The 16,849-nt window shown below is 37.0% G+C and overlaps 1 protein-coding gene across 1 annotated transcript; it reads right to left on the minus strand.

Annotated features, from left to right (window-relative positions):
- Positions 1–1,868: 1,868 nt before the first annotated feature.
- Positions 1,869–14,235, minus strand: LOC113237357 (CD63 antigen-like). Its single transcript, XM_026473781.1, has 5 exons — positions 14,090–14,235; positions 6,000–6,188; positions 4,678–4,848; positions 3,770–4,024; positions 1,869–2,191 (listed from the first exon to the last, which is right to left on the minus strand). The coding sequence occupies exons 1-5, from the start codon at positions 14,162–14,164 to the stop codon at positions 2,009–2,011; spliced, it is 873 nt and encodes a 290-aa protein (XP_026329566.1). The 5' UTR covers positions 14,165–14,235; the 3' UTR covers positions 1,869–2,008.
- Between the last annotated feature and the right edge of the window lie 2,614 nt (positions 14,236–16,849).

The raw sequence follows: 16,849 nt of genomic DNA on the forward strand, positions 1-16,849 counted from the left end.
GATAAGCGACACGCCTGTCCAGAACAGTTACAGTGCCGCTCAGAACTTTAAATATCAAAGATCTGAAGAGCACTGCCACTGTGCCCGTCACCCTGAAACATAAGTTGACACGTCCTATGTGCCTGTAATTTCACCAGCGTCTTTACCCTTCAAAACCGGCAGCAATGCTCACATTAGTGCTTGGCGGCAGAAATGGGTGAGGCAGTACATCCCTGGACGAACTCTTTCACAAGGAGCTTTACTGCAACTGCTCGATTAACAATCGTATTATTTATAAATAGATGATTATTTAAGTAATGTTTTTTTTATAATCTAAATATTATTTGTGTTATGTAAACATGGCAATACATTATACACAAATTCTTAGACTACGTTGACTTAATAAGTTTACAAACATATTATTTCTACGCCTTTGTCCCATCGGGATACGCAGACTTAAAATACAACGTGCAATCACTAAACAATCTTGCTCTAACGATATCACACATTATGTTATCCAATTTTGTTAATTATATACATGTGGTATAGTCTAACGGGTAGGGTTTATTTATTATGATACCAGTGGCGGGACGACCAAGTCGTGAACGTGGTAATAAGCGACATGCCTGTCCATAGCATTCGCAGTACCTCTCAGAGCCTTAAAACGCAAAGGTTAGAAGGGTACTGCGACTGCGCCCGCCACCCTGAGACATAAGTTCACAAGTTCCATGTGCCTATAATTTCACCAGCTCCATTACCCTTCAAAACGGGTATAATTACATACATTTCCCTGTGAATGTGTGCTCTATTTTTTTTTAATATAAATATATATAATATATATTTACAGCTAAATACCATAGCTGCACGAATGATAATTTATGATCAAATTAAAATGAAGTACGTATAATATCAAACAACTCTCTACCGCACTGTTTCTCCCTGCGGGATATATTGCTCATCAAAATTTCCAATAATAGTGACTGTCCCAAACTACTTCTTAGTCTTTAAATAAATGTGAATCATTAAAATACAATTTTACCGCAATGTTCAATCATAATGTCAGTCATATGAATTCACGGTTTAGTAACTAATAAACACTACATTTAATATTGCACTTTATTTTATTAAAGTAATAAATATCGATAAAGCAAGACAAAATGTGATCGTAAGTAACACCGCAACAATATTATAATAAATATACGCCTACTAAATTATTAAACTCTATTTCTAACTAATTCAAGTTACTTACGAGAACAAAATAGGCTTAAGGAAGTGATTTTAAAACTGCTTAAATTCCCTATACAAACTGCTCATTCCCATTACGACGTACATGATAAGTAAGTACGGACGGTACATTAAAATTACCTGAAGTCTGTTGACATTGAATGGCAATGAAGATGAAGGCGTAAATAAACTAATAATAAATAACATTTACATATCAAATATATACATTTTTTTCATGTACTTTTATGTGATATCATAATCCAATTGCAAGGAAAACATTTTTTTGTCCATGCTTGTTAAAAATGTTTATGCCATAGTTAGGAGCATCTACTCCGTAAAACACGGGTTTAACACCTAGTTTAGAGGTTGGATGCTCATAAATACAATTGCATAAATGTTGTACATATTAAAATAATTGCAACGTTTTGTGTAACCTACATGACATATAATGCGAAAGTACGAAATAAATACATTATTATAATAAAATAAATACATTGTTATCTTGTTATATACTCATAAGAACTATATATACATATATAGAATCTTTTAAAGACAAGAGAATGATATAACTCTATAATTATGTGGACGATTTTTTTAATAAATACAGATAGAGTAAAATTCTAAATCATTCACAATACAAAATTTAATTTCTTAAAATATAAGCTTCAATAAACAAATGCCATTCTTCTCTTACATAGATAGTAAAATCCAATTTTAAAAATATATATATTTTAATAAATTGTCGTTATCATTTCGTTGATGTTATCTCAAGTTTTCTGCTGGTTTTCATTTTTCATTAGCATCTTTAAGCATTTGTCTGTCCGTGAAAAGGAACGTAGACCACAGGACGTATCTTTTCTTGATTAGGATTAAGAGATGTGTGAGGATTGATCATACTTTCCTGGATTTCCCATCTTCGGTGTAAGCGATTATTTTTGGTTTTTCGAATCGCACTTGCCAATGAGAAGGAGAACACGATGCCGATCACCTAAAATAAAATAAAAAACAAATTCAAAACAAACACTTCAAACTGAATTGGTGTCTGAGAGTGAAATCCCCGGTCTTTTTTCGCATCACATTTCATTGCATTGTTCATTGCGGTCTGACAATGAGGACATCCTGCTTATGAGTAGTCGTAAATTTTAAATGTTTCGTCATTATTTGTAATAAGTATATAATTAATAACCTAAAAATAACGACATGATTAAGTTTACGCAGCTTTTTTTATGATTCCAATCAACGGGACGAACAAGTCGTGCGCCTGATGGTAAGCGACACGCCTGTCGACAACACAGTTGCAGTGCCACTCAGAGCTTTAAATCGCAAAGATCTCAGGAGCACTGCCACTGCACCCGTCACCCTGTGGCACAAGTTGACGAGACCCATGTGCATGTAATTTCACTAGCATCCCTACCCTTCACAACCGGAACGCAGTAATGCACACATCATTGCTTGGCGGCAGAAATAGGTAAGGTGGCAGCACTTCCCCAGACGAACTCTTTTTGAAAAGCAGTTTTGATCTAAGAACAAAATAATTAACACAACAAAGATGTCGACTGACCGCATTGTGTTAGCTAGGCGACATTTGGCATTTTGAGAATCTGGCATTTTGGTAATCTGGCATTCTGCTATTCTGACATTCTGCCCGTTTGGCAATTTCCGTTTCTGGCATAAAGCGTAAAAACGAAATTTAGAAATAAGAGTATACATTTGATATCAATTCATGAATAAAGTATAAAAACTAATAAAACTAAACTAATCATCATCATTATCATCCCTTTTATACGTCCTACTCCTGAGCACGGGTCTCCTCTCACGTGCGGGTTTAGTCCATAGTCCGCCACGCTGGCCCAATCCGGGTTAGGGACATGACACGTTTTCCTAGAGTTGTGAACCTTCTAAGACGTGCAAGTTTCGTTACGATGTTTTCCTTAATCGAAAAGCTCATTTTAAATTTCAATAAAACTCAAAGGAGCAAGCCCGCATTCGAACCCACAGCCTCTGCTTGAGAGGCGGTAAGATAAACCAGCTACCACGGCTTGAACTAAAGTAAAACGATATATTCTGTGACGATTTGACATCCTTACATCGTCATGCCTTCGTTTTGTTGCCTTTTCTCCGGTTCCTGGCCACTTGTTTTTAAATTTTGAATTGTTCTTTAATTCCTTTGCCTCGCCATTCTGATTTTGCTTCGTTCCATCCCTGCTCGATCGTGGCAGCGACACTACGGCACTAATTACATTTGCGTCTAATTTTACCAAGTTGTAATACCAATCTGTAATAACTACTACTAATCATGTGCCAATTGTAATACCAATCTGTAATACCGTATAACTCGGCCCTTTCGGGGTAAGCCAGTCTCACGTTTAGTATTTAAGTAGGAAGTGTTTTATAGCGTTCACCTTTTTTGTTACAGTCTCTTTTTTCTCTTTCAATGTAATTGGGAATAAATTCAATGCGGACTGAAGTATCCTATTTATTGCCATCAACCTGGTCACAGCTCGTTGGGTTTACAACCTTTTAAATTCTAAAGTATATTTGTAAATTAGTCTTGCTCATTTCTAACCTGAATGAAAGCAATAGTCATAGCTCCAGCTCCCAGAAGTCCAGCGCTCTGGTATACCACATAGACAACTCTCGGTAAACATCCGTTGGCATATAACTTGGTGCACTCGTCAATGCCTAAGGCTTCGTCGACCACTGACTCGGCGCAGCAGGAATTGGGGACCGTGATGTTGTTGATTGCGATGCCGCCTGGGTAGGTGGGTGGGCGGTGTACGTCTCCCCAATTTTCGTAACTGTCCACACCACAGCAGTTTAACTGAAATGCAGTGATTTCATCAATTAATTGACTTGTATTTTCATTGTCTAACAATAGTAGAACAATAGTAGGATGTTTCTGCACAAATGAAAAGTTAAATATTGTATTCATTTGTCTGAGCCAGAGGCTCCCAAACTTTTTTGTCTATTAAGCCACGTGCCACTTTTTCTGTCTAGCGTATAATCTTTGCGTTTCTAATATATATTTTTTATAAATTCGTCAACTTTAAACGTGTATTTGACAGCTGCCGCAGTATAAAGAAAAAGTTTACAAGAATAAATGTTATTTTTTATACATATAAATATCCTGGTTAGTTGTGAAATGTTGAAGAAGTTCATAGGTAACTTATACCTTTACATCTATTACAAGAAAGTATTATGTATTTACATAGGTATTCATCTGTTTAATGGTTATTATCCCACAACTGCCTCCGTGGCCGAACGGTAACCATGCCGGACTGCCACGCAGAGGTCCCAGGTTCGATTCCCGAGTCGGGAGAAATATTTGTATGGCCTACATTTATTTCTCTCGTGAGTTTGGGTACAACTTGTGATTGTCTATGTACTCGTATGTGTCCATGGCACCCGCGACACAGGGTTTCTCTAGTGCAGGGCTATGTTGAGTGTGTGCATTATTATTATTGTTTGACTTACTCTGCTTTGGATGAAGTCATAAGCAGCCTGGACCTCAGGGTTCTCGTAGTAGTATGGTAATGTGGCTCTCAGATTGTCGTCCAACATATCTGAGACTTTAGAACGCATCACATACGCAGTAATTGCTGCGGATAGCTCCAGGACCAACACCAGGCTCAGTATTACCGCAAACTAAGGAGAAGAAGAAAAAATGCATAAAGAATAAAGGGAGATTCAAAAGACCTTATTGACACGTGCCGTGGTATAAAAAGACAAGTATGGTAACTCCGAAGCGATCGCTCAATGTTTAAAACATGACATCAAATAATAGTCGTCTTTATTAATATGAAGTGAAACAATTGACAACACCCATCAATTGTTTCGAATTCGAGCTGGCCAATCGGAGCGCAGTTGTCACCGTAATTATATGGCAATAGCTTTCAAACAAATTAAAGGAAATTTCGTCTCTATTTCTGATTATATACACGATGTACTATGCTTATACCCACCACAGGCGTGAATGTAATTAAACTGATTATTTATTGTTTGTTTTTACCTTTTAGCGCCTCGGTTAACGTTAGTGACTCATTCATGTCAAATTAGTCACTATATGGAATTTAGTATAAAATAAAACTTATATTACCGAGTTATAGGTTTCCGCGCTTGTTGCATATAGGAAATAAAACAATTTTTGCGGATTAAAATCGCATATATTTGTTTTTTCAAACAAACCAACATTTCGGGCCCTTCACAGATCCCAGGGTCACGGTTAGCTGAGATTGTTTGAAAAAACAAATATACGCGATTTAAATTTGGAAATATAGTTTCATTTCCGATGTTAAACTTATATTAGCTAAAAACAACTCGTCTTAAAAAAAAGTTTAATTTCTGTGAGACGATCTGAAAAATGGGTGAAAATAATAATAATAATAATTATCAAAAAATCAGACGTCTCAACAAGCGTACCACGACAGTGGCGTACGTGGGGGGTAGAGATGGGGCCATGGACCCGGGCAAAATAATGGGGGCGGCGAGCGCCGACGCAGCCGAACACTAACTACTTAGTCAAAATTTAGTTTTTTTGCTTAAAATTAGAAAATAAATTCCACTATTTAAACAAACAATAACCTGGAAACCACAAAGATGGCGACGGCAGGCGAACATAAAAACACCATCGAGTCTAGCCTGCCCGAACGAATTACTATTGTAATCGTGAAAATAGAAGGGGCAGCAAATTTAAGGTTGCCCCGAGCGGCAGAAATCGACGCCACAGTGGCTCGAGCTAGGAGTCCTGTCTAAAAAAGGATCAATTAAGAATTCTTAAAGCAAATACATATACTCACGATGTTAACCAAGCATGTGCTCTCCTTTAGAGCTCCGATGCATCCAAACAAGGAAACAAACAGCATGATGATGCCAATAACTATGATGAACGTCGCAGGGGAGAAGTACTTATCGTCCAGGAACATCGACACATCGTAGTAGATCGCGTAGATTGTTGTGCCGACGGAGATTATTAGTGCTGATGTGAGCTGTAACAAACGTATTATTTATTGAAATTTTAATAGCTAAGGAATTGCTTACTTTGTGTTACTAAAAATACTTAAGGAGAGTCACCGGAGGAGAAGTGGGAAAAACTATTTTGCTCGATCAAGTTGTTTAACTATTTACTATTAAATAACGATCTTATAATAAATATACGATACACCTAGGGATATTGTCTAAAGAATGTGCTAATGAATGTGAAACAAGATATAACTCCATAAGATCTTGTAAACAGGCTATGATAAAAGCCGAATACGAATTATTTAAGAATAAAATATCTAATTTTGTACATATTTTTTTATATGGAGATATTTCTCTTCAAGTATTACCAGAGAACATGCTAAATTTTGGTTTTCCACATTTGACAATGACCCCTGTCAAAAGTCGAAGATTCTGAACTCTATTATGACTCTATTAATTACGAGAATTTGAGAAAAAAGGCAAGCAGGGTTTAGAAAATTATATTTAGCAATGTTCATACAATTTTATTTTGTAATTAATGCTAAATAAGACATTAAGAGATATATCTAAACGTCGAAGGAATTGAATCGAATCATAGTTTGAAATGTTTCGGAAAATTACCCAACGCTATAAATTATGTAATTTAATTTTAATAATATTTTTTGTCAGTTTGCGCTGTGTGTGTGGACCTGGACGAGAGAGAGTGAAAAGTGCAACACTTTTCATTCTCTCTCGTCCTGGTGCACACGCGCAATAAACGTGCTAGTTTAAATAAGAATTTTAGTAGTGTAGTAACCAGGGCAAAGAAAAGGCTCTGCTCTCAACATTTCTTTTTCATGTTCTGATCATCTTCCACGCCATAACACGCTCTATTACCGCGAACTTAATCCACTGCGCATGCAGTTAGCCTTTGCGAATCCCAAACAATGTGTTATGAACAATTCTTCCATAGGGCTTTTTCTTTATGTCAATGTCTCAATCAAGCGAGAGTTTAGACTATAGTTTCCCAAAGTGGTCCCTGTACCGTCCCCAGTGGGTATGAAGAGTCCTAGGGGGTGGTAGGGGTTTCGGAAGCAATTGGGGGCCGTTGATGCTGTCCAGCAGGGCTAGCATGACAAGGCGCGACTTACGCGACATCGGCATAAAGCGCGAGATACTGCTATTCTTGCCTTGAGATCTCGCGCTTTATGTTGCTCTCGCGCAAGTCGCGCCCTGCCATGCTAAACCTACAAGGGGTCCTGGGGTGAGGATATATAATTTTATTCCTTGTGATTTTTTGTTTCATCATAAAAATTACGTGTTTTCAATTGTTTTTTGTAGTAGAATTTTCGTTGAATTTTTTTTATCTTATGCATGCAGTACCGCTGTCACCTTTGCCGTGTATGGCGTACTGCTGCCACATTTAGGATGGCTCTGTTACATACCAGCTGCAGAGCCTTGAACACAGCTGTAAAGTTGCCTGCTTATCGGTATTTTACAAAAAATATATCACGGAATATATCAAATATATGCGGTGGAATTACACGATTTAATTCCGCCTTCCCCTTTCCATCATCGGGGGACCAGACGTAGGCTTGGGTTCCCCTATGTTGTGGATATTCCAAAGATTCGCACGAAGCGTTACGCTTCCACATTTATATAGCGAACGGCTATGGAGTGGAATTCTCTGCCTTCAGACTTGATCCCTGAACGTTATAACTTGGATCTTTTCAAGGCGATATTGAATAGGCATTATTTAAGTGCGCATATTCCATCGTCAGCCTCATCGTCACTTTCCATCAGGTGAGATGAAGGTCAAATGCGCATTTACATTTTATTTTAAAAAAATCTTGCCAAAGGCGGTGAGCCAATAATTTTGGGAACCTATGCGGGTTGGGGACTTCGCACGTTTTCTGAAGGTGGTGAACCATCTTTGACATGCAGGTTTCATCACGTTTCCCTTCACCGAAAAGCTCATAGTAAATTTAGTTCTATCGAACAGTACTTCGAATGGTAAAGGTTATTAAAATTTATTAAGGAAAGCATATATCATCACTAGATTTTATATTTAGTGGGATTCGGCGAAAACGTCGTCATCGAAGTTTGTATTCTAAAGTGTGAACGCAAGAATAGATTAACCACACACGTGGCGCAGTTATAAACTGTGACATAAAATCAATATTATTGATAAACCATAGTCTGACCTTGGCGTCGTCGCGCTATAATGGCTTTTAGAGTTTGTATAGTTTAGAGTTTCTATATATATATATATATATATATATATATATATACCTAATATTGCCTAAAATTCTTGAGGATTTTTAAGCGTATCTATGTATGTCAGGTCACCAGGTAGGTAGATAGTGTTATAAGATATTAGAAGTCTTCTTTACACGGGTACAGTCGCAACTCAGTGACCGTTCTCCGTATTATTAATAGGAAATGAAACGTTTTTCCGATCTAAATATATTTTAACAGACAAATGAAAATCGTTCCTTTGTTCCGTATTGTTTTATGTTTGTCATTAGATTATTTCTCAACTAAGCAATTGTTATTTATTTTATTTGTTATTATATTTATCAAAACAGTTGAAACCTGTGCCAGTGCCGTTTGTACTTTTTATGTACCTACTGTTCTTTTACTCGCAATATACGTTTCTACGGACATTAAAATAATAAATTAATTTAAACCATGTCCCACAAATTTTAAGTACATAATTATTGTTAAGTCTGATAATGTCCTTGTGTCAAGGTGGAACTTGAAAAGCAGCATGTGGTGCTGAGGCTCCATCCATTTTATTGGCACTAGATTCCACTACATTTCCGAAATTGTACCTTTACTAATCTTTTTTATTGATTTGCTTATGAATATGTGTCTTGTTTATTTATTTTTACAAAATATTTATGTATGGGCTCTTGTGCAAAGTATAGTAAATGCAAAAACTTAAGAACTCGATATGTTTGCATTACTAGTTAATGTACTTTCCCCGTGCCTACATTTTTAAGCATAGCAACAAAATTTTTCTGAATATTAATATATCTACCATCATCATGAAAGCATTTCTAATTTAGGTTACGATTTGGACTCATGGTTATAATTATTCTAAGAAAGTAAATATTGGTACTTGGTGTAACGGGCTGGTGTCCGCAACTCGACGACAAGGCGCCTATTTTGCGTGTGAAAGTAAATATATGGCCATATGAAAGTTGCTTGATTAGTTCATAAAATATCTTCATAAGATTTCTCACAGATGGCGCTACAACAAAAAGTAGTTAAAAACCATCGAGTATATAACCAGAAATAGAGACGAAATGTTATTTAATTTGTTTGAAACCTATTCTGCCATATCATTACTATGGCAACTGCGCTCCGAATGGCTAGCCCGAATTCGAAACAATTGACAGGTGTCGTCAATGTTTCACTTCAAATCAACCAGTTAATTTGAGCTTTGCTATAATGGACGAAAATTGCATAATTACAAACGGTGAACTGAAACGTTTGATCTTTGTTTTTTGTAATAAGTCCAGTACTAAGTCTGGCTATCTGTTTATTTATAACAACTTAGTTCCCTCTCATTTGCCTGATAGCTCTAACTATGTTTTGAAGATATCGGTGCAACTGCTTGCAAGATTTCTCGTCAGTTCTTTCCTATACCTATTTCTATGATGTAAGCATTACTGCATTCCCGTTTTCAAGGGTAAGGCTGCTGGTGCAACTGCAGGCGTTAGGACTTGTTAACTTTATATCTCAGGGTGACGGGTGCAGTGTGGGGCTTTCGTCCTAGAAATCTTGGTCTCGGAAATTTCGAGTCTCGACAATTTTTTGGGATTTTCGAGTTTTTAGATTCAAGTTTTCAGTCTCGAGAAAATCGAGACTTTTGAGACTTAAGTCACTTAATTAAATAGTATTAAGAAATGTACTAAACTGACAGTATTTTTTATTCTGATGGCATGGTTATGGCAACGCTGTAGAGTGGAGCTTAAAATCTCTGGAGATTGAAGAATGAATAGTAATAAAACCAGGTCCTCTCTATTTCAAACTATTTTATACTCTTTGTTTCTTTCATACCCACTATAAAAATGAAAAAAGAAACTGTCATAAATAATTTTTTTTTTATTTTATAACATGAGTTATTAATAAAGAATTTGAATAAAACATCACGGTTTAACTGCTTAAACGCCTAGCCCATACAAATATGGAAACCCTCGTTTATCCCGGGATTTTCGAGACCGCACCGAGTCTCGACTTTTTTCGGGACGCGGAAATGTAGCGAGATTGAAAGCCCAATGTATTATCAGAGACCCTCAGACTTTGCGACTTGAAGCTCTGACAGCTAGTTTTAGGGGTAGGCGTATCTGCTGACCACTAGGCGCACGACTTGTTTGTTCCGTCATTTAATATCATAAAAAATGTAACTCAATACAAAATGCGATGCTGTTATTGGTAACCCAAGTATCTATAATCTTTTTTTAATTTACCACGAAGAGCAAATTTACTGCTCAAAAATGTTGAGGTAACTAAAAACATAAATGTAACGTATTCAATTGTACTTATACCTCATACGTATAGCGTGTCAAATATCAATCAATAAAAATCTATGTACCTTTAGCATGCTCAATCTAACACGTACCTACACATACTCAAGTTTAACTACATAACAGCGCAAGACATATATACATCATTGCACATTTTATTTCATGTTAGTTACAGACTGTACATACCTACCGACCTCATTGTATTGAAATTCCTTTAACTTCGAACAATAAACAATATTCGTTTGCAATATCAGAGTCGAGTTTAAGCTACAAAATATGTATCAGAACCATAAAAGAGCTACATGAGAGAAAATTCATTCACAAGAAGTTAAGAGAGTCATATATTGTAAAGATATGTAATAAAAATATATCTTAGAATAATAACGCATAGAAACCTAGTCCGCACACGCTAAGTGAGGCAAATTTAAGCGCTCCCAAAGGGCCTACACGAGCGGGCGGGCCGTCAGTGCTAAAGGTCAACAGGGAACAGCTCAAGAATTTTAGCTAAAAACGACGAAATGTGCGGTAAATAAGTGTAAAAATACGTCAGACAAACATAAAATAGATACTAACATCACATTCCGCAAGGAAGTAACGCGTTTCAACTTGTATTTTTATATAAATATTCACTAAAACCGAAAATTAACCTACTACTAAAACTAGCCTACATGAATTTGATTTTTGCCTCACTTGTGACAGTTCGTTTGATATGAAACTATCATTCTATGCGATATTATTCTAAGATTTATATCTACCATGCAATAGGTATCTCGCTAGTTATGTACCGACATCAATAATAATATTCACCTTTTTTATGATACCATGTGAGAGACGAACAAGTCGTGGGTCTGGTGGTAAGCGACACGCCTGTCCATAACAGTTGCAGGCCTTTCAGAGTTTTGAATCGCAAGGATCTGAGGGGCACTGCGCCCGTCACCCTGAGACATTTGACAATTGACAAGTCCCATGTGCCTGTAATTTCACCAGCACCCTTACCCTTCAAAACCGGAATGCAATAATGTTTACATTACGGATTGGCGGCAAAAATAGGCAACGCGATTTTTTCTTTGCTCTCAAATGAAGTGATAATCATGGAGATCTTAGGTTTTCGCGATTTACACATGAATGAAACAAAATTTTCGGATCAAATCGCGTATACAAACAAACCATCGTGGCCATGATCAGTCAACCGTAACCATGGGATCCGTAAAAATGGTTGGTTTGAAAAAACAAATATAAGTTATTGTTTCGGATCTAAATAAAAGGTCAACATTGTATAAATTGACGTAAGGTTTTTGCGGACAAATGAGAGACTTGAATAACTTTTTTATTAAAAAAATCCCGACGATTCGTGGAATTACATCTATTTGCCAAGTTCTATTGAAATCTGTTACCAGAAAGTGTACGGAACCGGATTCATCCCCGTGTTTGCCACCCTTAGAAGTGGAATATGTTGTTAAAATATAAATGGGACCAATACTGAGCTACCCGCTTTCCAACAAAAAAGAATCATCGAAATTGGTTCACAAATGCATACAAAAAATAATACAGTCGAATTCAGAACCTACTCCTTTTTTGAAGTTTTATTTAAGAATAGTTTCATTTCCTAAGTGATAATTATGTAAACAAAACCGAAAAGTCTTAGTAGTGCAGGGTTTTCTACACGGAAAGTGTTTCCTTGTTGTGTTGTCACTGTCCACTTACGTATGTATAAGAGGCACAGTACGACCTATTGATTATTTGCCTGTGACTAGTATAGATTGCGTGTGTGACTAAAATGGGTTCTTAGTAATTATTCGTTTACATTTAATTTTAACCTGAAACCCACACCAGAAATTGCACCTTAGAGATAGATAAATTTTAACATGTTTATCATCAATTAGCATAAAAGTTAAAAATAATAATACTTTTAGTAGTAGAACTCTTGGTGAAAGTGTTCGTCCAGTAAAGTACCTAACCTATTTCTGCCGTCAAGCAGTAGTGGCAACATTAATGTGTTCCGGTTTGGAAGGGTAGAGGTGGTGGTGAAATTACAGGCACATGGGACTTTGGAAATGAAACTATTTTTCCGGATTTAAATCGCGTATATTTTTGTTTTTTCAAACAAGCCGACGTTTCGGGCCCTTTACAGGTCCCATGGTCACGGTTGGCAGTCAACCGTGACCAAAAAACAAATATACGCGATTTAAATCCGGAAAAATAGTTTCATTTCCTATGTGTAACAATCGCGAAAACCTAAGAACTCGACACATGGGACTTGTCACTTATGTCTCAAGGTGCAGTGGTAGTGCCCATAGTGCCCCTAAGATCTTTGCTATTTAAAGTTCTGAGTGGCACTGCAACTGCAACTGTTACCGATAGGCGTGTCGCTTACCACCAGGCGCACGACTTGTTCGTCCCGTCGCTTGGTAGTAAGCAATAAGCTAATCACCATGCTGCACTGCCACGCAGAGGTCCCGTGTTCGATTCCCGGGCCGGGAGGAATATTTGTATTATATAAATATTTGGCCTACATTTATTTCTCTCGTGAGTTTGGGTGTAATTTGTGGTGTTCTTTGTATGTGTCCATGGCACCCGCGATACAGGGTTTCCAAACAATAATCGAAAATAATGAAAAACTTTTTTTTATAGTACCAAGCGACGGGACGAATAAGTCGTCGGCCTGGTGGTAAGCTACACGCCCCTGTTCATAACAGTTGCAATGCCATTCAGAGGTTTTAGCCGCAAATATCGGAAGGGCACTACCACTGCGCCCGTCATCCTGAGACGTAAGTTGACAAGTCCCATGTGCCTGTAGTTTCATAAAGGAACATAGTAATGCTTATATAACTGCTTGGCGGCAGAAATAGGTAAGGTGGCAGTTCTTGGATGAACTCTTGCACAAGGTGCTCTGTACTGAAACTTATTTCTTTGTACTGCATTGCGACATTCAAAAACTAAATACTCTCTGAGTCACAATATACGAACAATAAGTGGATAGGAAAATGCTGCAATCAATGTTTTATCTTGATTGACCAAGAGGCATTTCGCATACTTCGCTATACTAGACGTCGACATCGTTTAGAAAACAATATTGCTCGTATCGTTCGTCATAATATAACAATGGAAATAAGTGCTTTTATCCTTGTCAATGTTGCAGTTTCTACTTGAGACAAACAAGGAAAATAAAGAAACAATATAAAACTATATACCACCATGGCACAACACATACACACCAAAATTAATAACACATATGAATATGAAAAATTCAAGGCCACTTAGCACATCAAACGTAACTCGTGTTCGCGACTGTACTTAGCGCTTACGTACACCACCACATACCGAAACAACCGATAACACCACACTAGTAAATCACTTGAAAAGAGCACTTGAAAAGTCTACAATAATGAAAAGTATTCAAAAACTAAACTTACCACGAAAATTGCTGTGACACATAGCAGCATGTACTTTATGCATCGCATACCCATTTCTAGATTATTCTGCGCCATTTTCTGCACTGGAAAATGCACGGAATTATTTGAATGTGGCTATGTCAGTTTCCTTCACAATACTGAACTAAGTACACAAGTATAAAACTTCTTATCTCTCTGATAGCCTATCAGGTACTAGCTACAGCGTAACAACGCAGCGCGCGCCCCGACTGACTGACGATGAATGTTTTCAATGCCGTGAAAATATGGTCGATTTTTCCTCCGTCCAATTAACTGGTATAGCGCTAAGTTCTATGGCAAATAACGCGTCATCTTTATATAACCAGTAGCCGATGTTTTAACTCTATTGTTGAAACTAGACGTATACGATTTGAAAGGCTTTTGTTTTCTTTAAGGGAATGTGTCATGGAAATATCGACAAATACAAAAGGATATTATGGCATTATCTTATCTTGAACGTCTAAAGACCCTTTGTGATAAAGTGCCTCCAGGAACATTCAATGTTCAAGTACTACTAAAATTGTAGAAAAAAACCTTCTTGTTTAAAGCAAGATTCTAATTTATCGACAAATTTTAGTATTGCCCTATTAAAACCAGAAGCCCTGGCTTGTAATTGGAAATGGAAGTAATTTTTCGGATCTAAATCACTTAAATTTGTTTTTCCTATCAAACCAAAATTTCGGGTCCTTTACTTCACGGCTGATTGAGATGGTAAAGTCACCAACTGGTTATGTCTAATATTAATTTACTTTTAAAGTCAGCAGTGACGTTTCAATTCGAAAATCCGAAAAACTAGTTTCATGTCCAATGTGTAACAACCACGACTACATAGGAATTGTAATTTTTAGCTTCCATATAGTTTACTGACGTTTGCATAACATACTTACTTACTATGCATACTGATGCGTGTGTACCACACACGACATAATTTGGTGCTCCAAAACACTCGATACAGTTGTTGATGGTGTGCCTCTTTTGCCCAAATAACTACATAAATAAATACCTTAACGCGGTCACAAAACGCAGCAACATACTATTAAAAGTCAACATAGTCCTAAAAAAACGCGAAAGGATAACACAAAGAACGCGACAATTTTAATCCAACACGACTATGTACATCCAACCCTACCACAAATAGAAACGGTACCAACTTATTAATCTTACTGCAGGAGCTGGTTGGGACATTGGCAGTGTGGTAACACTGACAAGTGAATTTCCCCACGATGATTTCTTTTATTGTCAATAAAAATATCCACCAAAAAATTACAACTGAAAACATTAAAATGTTTCTACAACCTTATTAAATGCCTAACTATAGTCCATTTGTTTAGGTACTTAACTAAATGTAAACAATCTTGATACGTCTTTTTATTGGAACACATGCTTTACATGTTTTTGTATTTGAAGGTAAGGGAAAATCATTTTATAAATGTATATTTCATTAAATAGACATCTCAAGATTGTTTACATTTATTTAAGTACCTAAACAAATGGACTATAGTTATAACTAGAGTAAAAATTATTTGAAATCAAACGTCGTACATTAATCACATTTATTTATAAATATTCTTAATACATTAATTCGTTATCAAGAAAGCTCATAATTATACATCTATTTTAACTTTAAGTATTATTTTATGTGTACATAAATATTGTTTCGGTCTGAGTGATATTCCGATCGAACGACAAAAGGATAACCAACCATAATAATAGCTTGATGCAACCACATGTGCAAGTAATATTGTTACATTGGCGAATACGCCGCGAATACACCCGTTTGCGAAAGTCTTGCGAGCTGCACACGTGCATTACGTAGTGCGATCACTTCGCGTGCAGTCCGCGCGTATCATGAGATGTCATTATGGTGGGTATCCATTAGGTTCGCACACCAACTGTGCTCCGCGCATCCGCAACTGCTCCATTAGTGGACGTTGCACGTTGCACGCACCGCGGAGAGCGCTCCGCGTGTTGGCGGATTTTGCACGAACACGAAACGGAGCGCATTGTGGTCGTGGACGCGAGCAAAGCAACATTGGTGTTCGCTCAACGTTCAAATGAAAACTGTGGAGCAATTGTACATGCGCGGAACGTAGTCGATGCGCGAACCGATGGAGCACTTAGTTTTTTTGTTGTAGTGATGCTCGTAACGTCTCCATTTGAGCGGTTACAGATGCGCGGAGCAGATTTGGTGGTCGAATCTAATGGATACTCACCTTATAGAGGCACACTTAAATGCACGCGTGGAACGTGCGTGCTGCGCATTTGTCAGATCTGTACGCACCCTTAGTATATCTTTCTAATTTGTAGTGTGACGACAAGCGCTACGCAATGCGAGTGCACCGCGACATCACGCAAATGTGAATACAAGTCACGCGGCTACGTTTGTATGGAGTTACCATAGTTGTCTTATAATATTTTATGATAATAACAATGGTGAGCTCATTATACGATCATTATTTTAAAAGTATATTTTGACTAGCGTGTGCGTTATTTATTTTTAATATGTTTCCTGCTTATGCATTCCAGGAAAATACATACATATAATACCTACAATGTTTCATACCAGTAAGTGCGTTGAATTGAATAATACTAAACAACATTATAAATGCGTTCCTTCTGTCCACAAACTTGCAAAGCAAATTGTCGTGCCTTCAAACATGTTAATACAATGTCTTTTCAGTAAATAATATTTTTAGTAAATACATAATCAATGTACAGTTGCAAGTTGTGCTTGAATAATAA

The sequence above is a fragment of the Hyposmocoma kahamanoa genome, unplaced genomic scaffold (assembly GCF_003589595.1).
Source record: "Hyposmocoma kahamanoa isolate Upper Pololo Valley unplaced genomic scaffold, ASM358959v1 93, whole genome shotgun sequence".
NCBI classification, from domain to species: Eukaryota; Metazoa; Arthropoda; class Insecta; order Lepidoptera; family Cosmopterigidae; genus Hyposmocoma; species Hyposmocoma kahamanoa.

Excerpts from the sequence above, each read along its gene's own strand:
- LOC113237357 (XM_026473781.1), bottom strand. The coding sequence starts at position 14,164 with ATGGCGCAGAATAATCTAGAAATGGGTATGCGATGCATAAAGTACATG. Across the intron at positions 6,189-14,089 it reads GTGTCACAGCAATTTTCGTG|CTCACATCAGCACTAATAAT; the intron begins GTAAGTTTAGTT and ends CGTTTGTTACAG. Across the intron at positions 4,025-4,677 it reads ATGACTTCATCCAAAGCAGA|TTAAACTGCTGTGGTGTGGA; the intron begins GTAAGTCAAACA and ends ACTGCATTTCAG.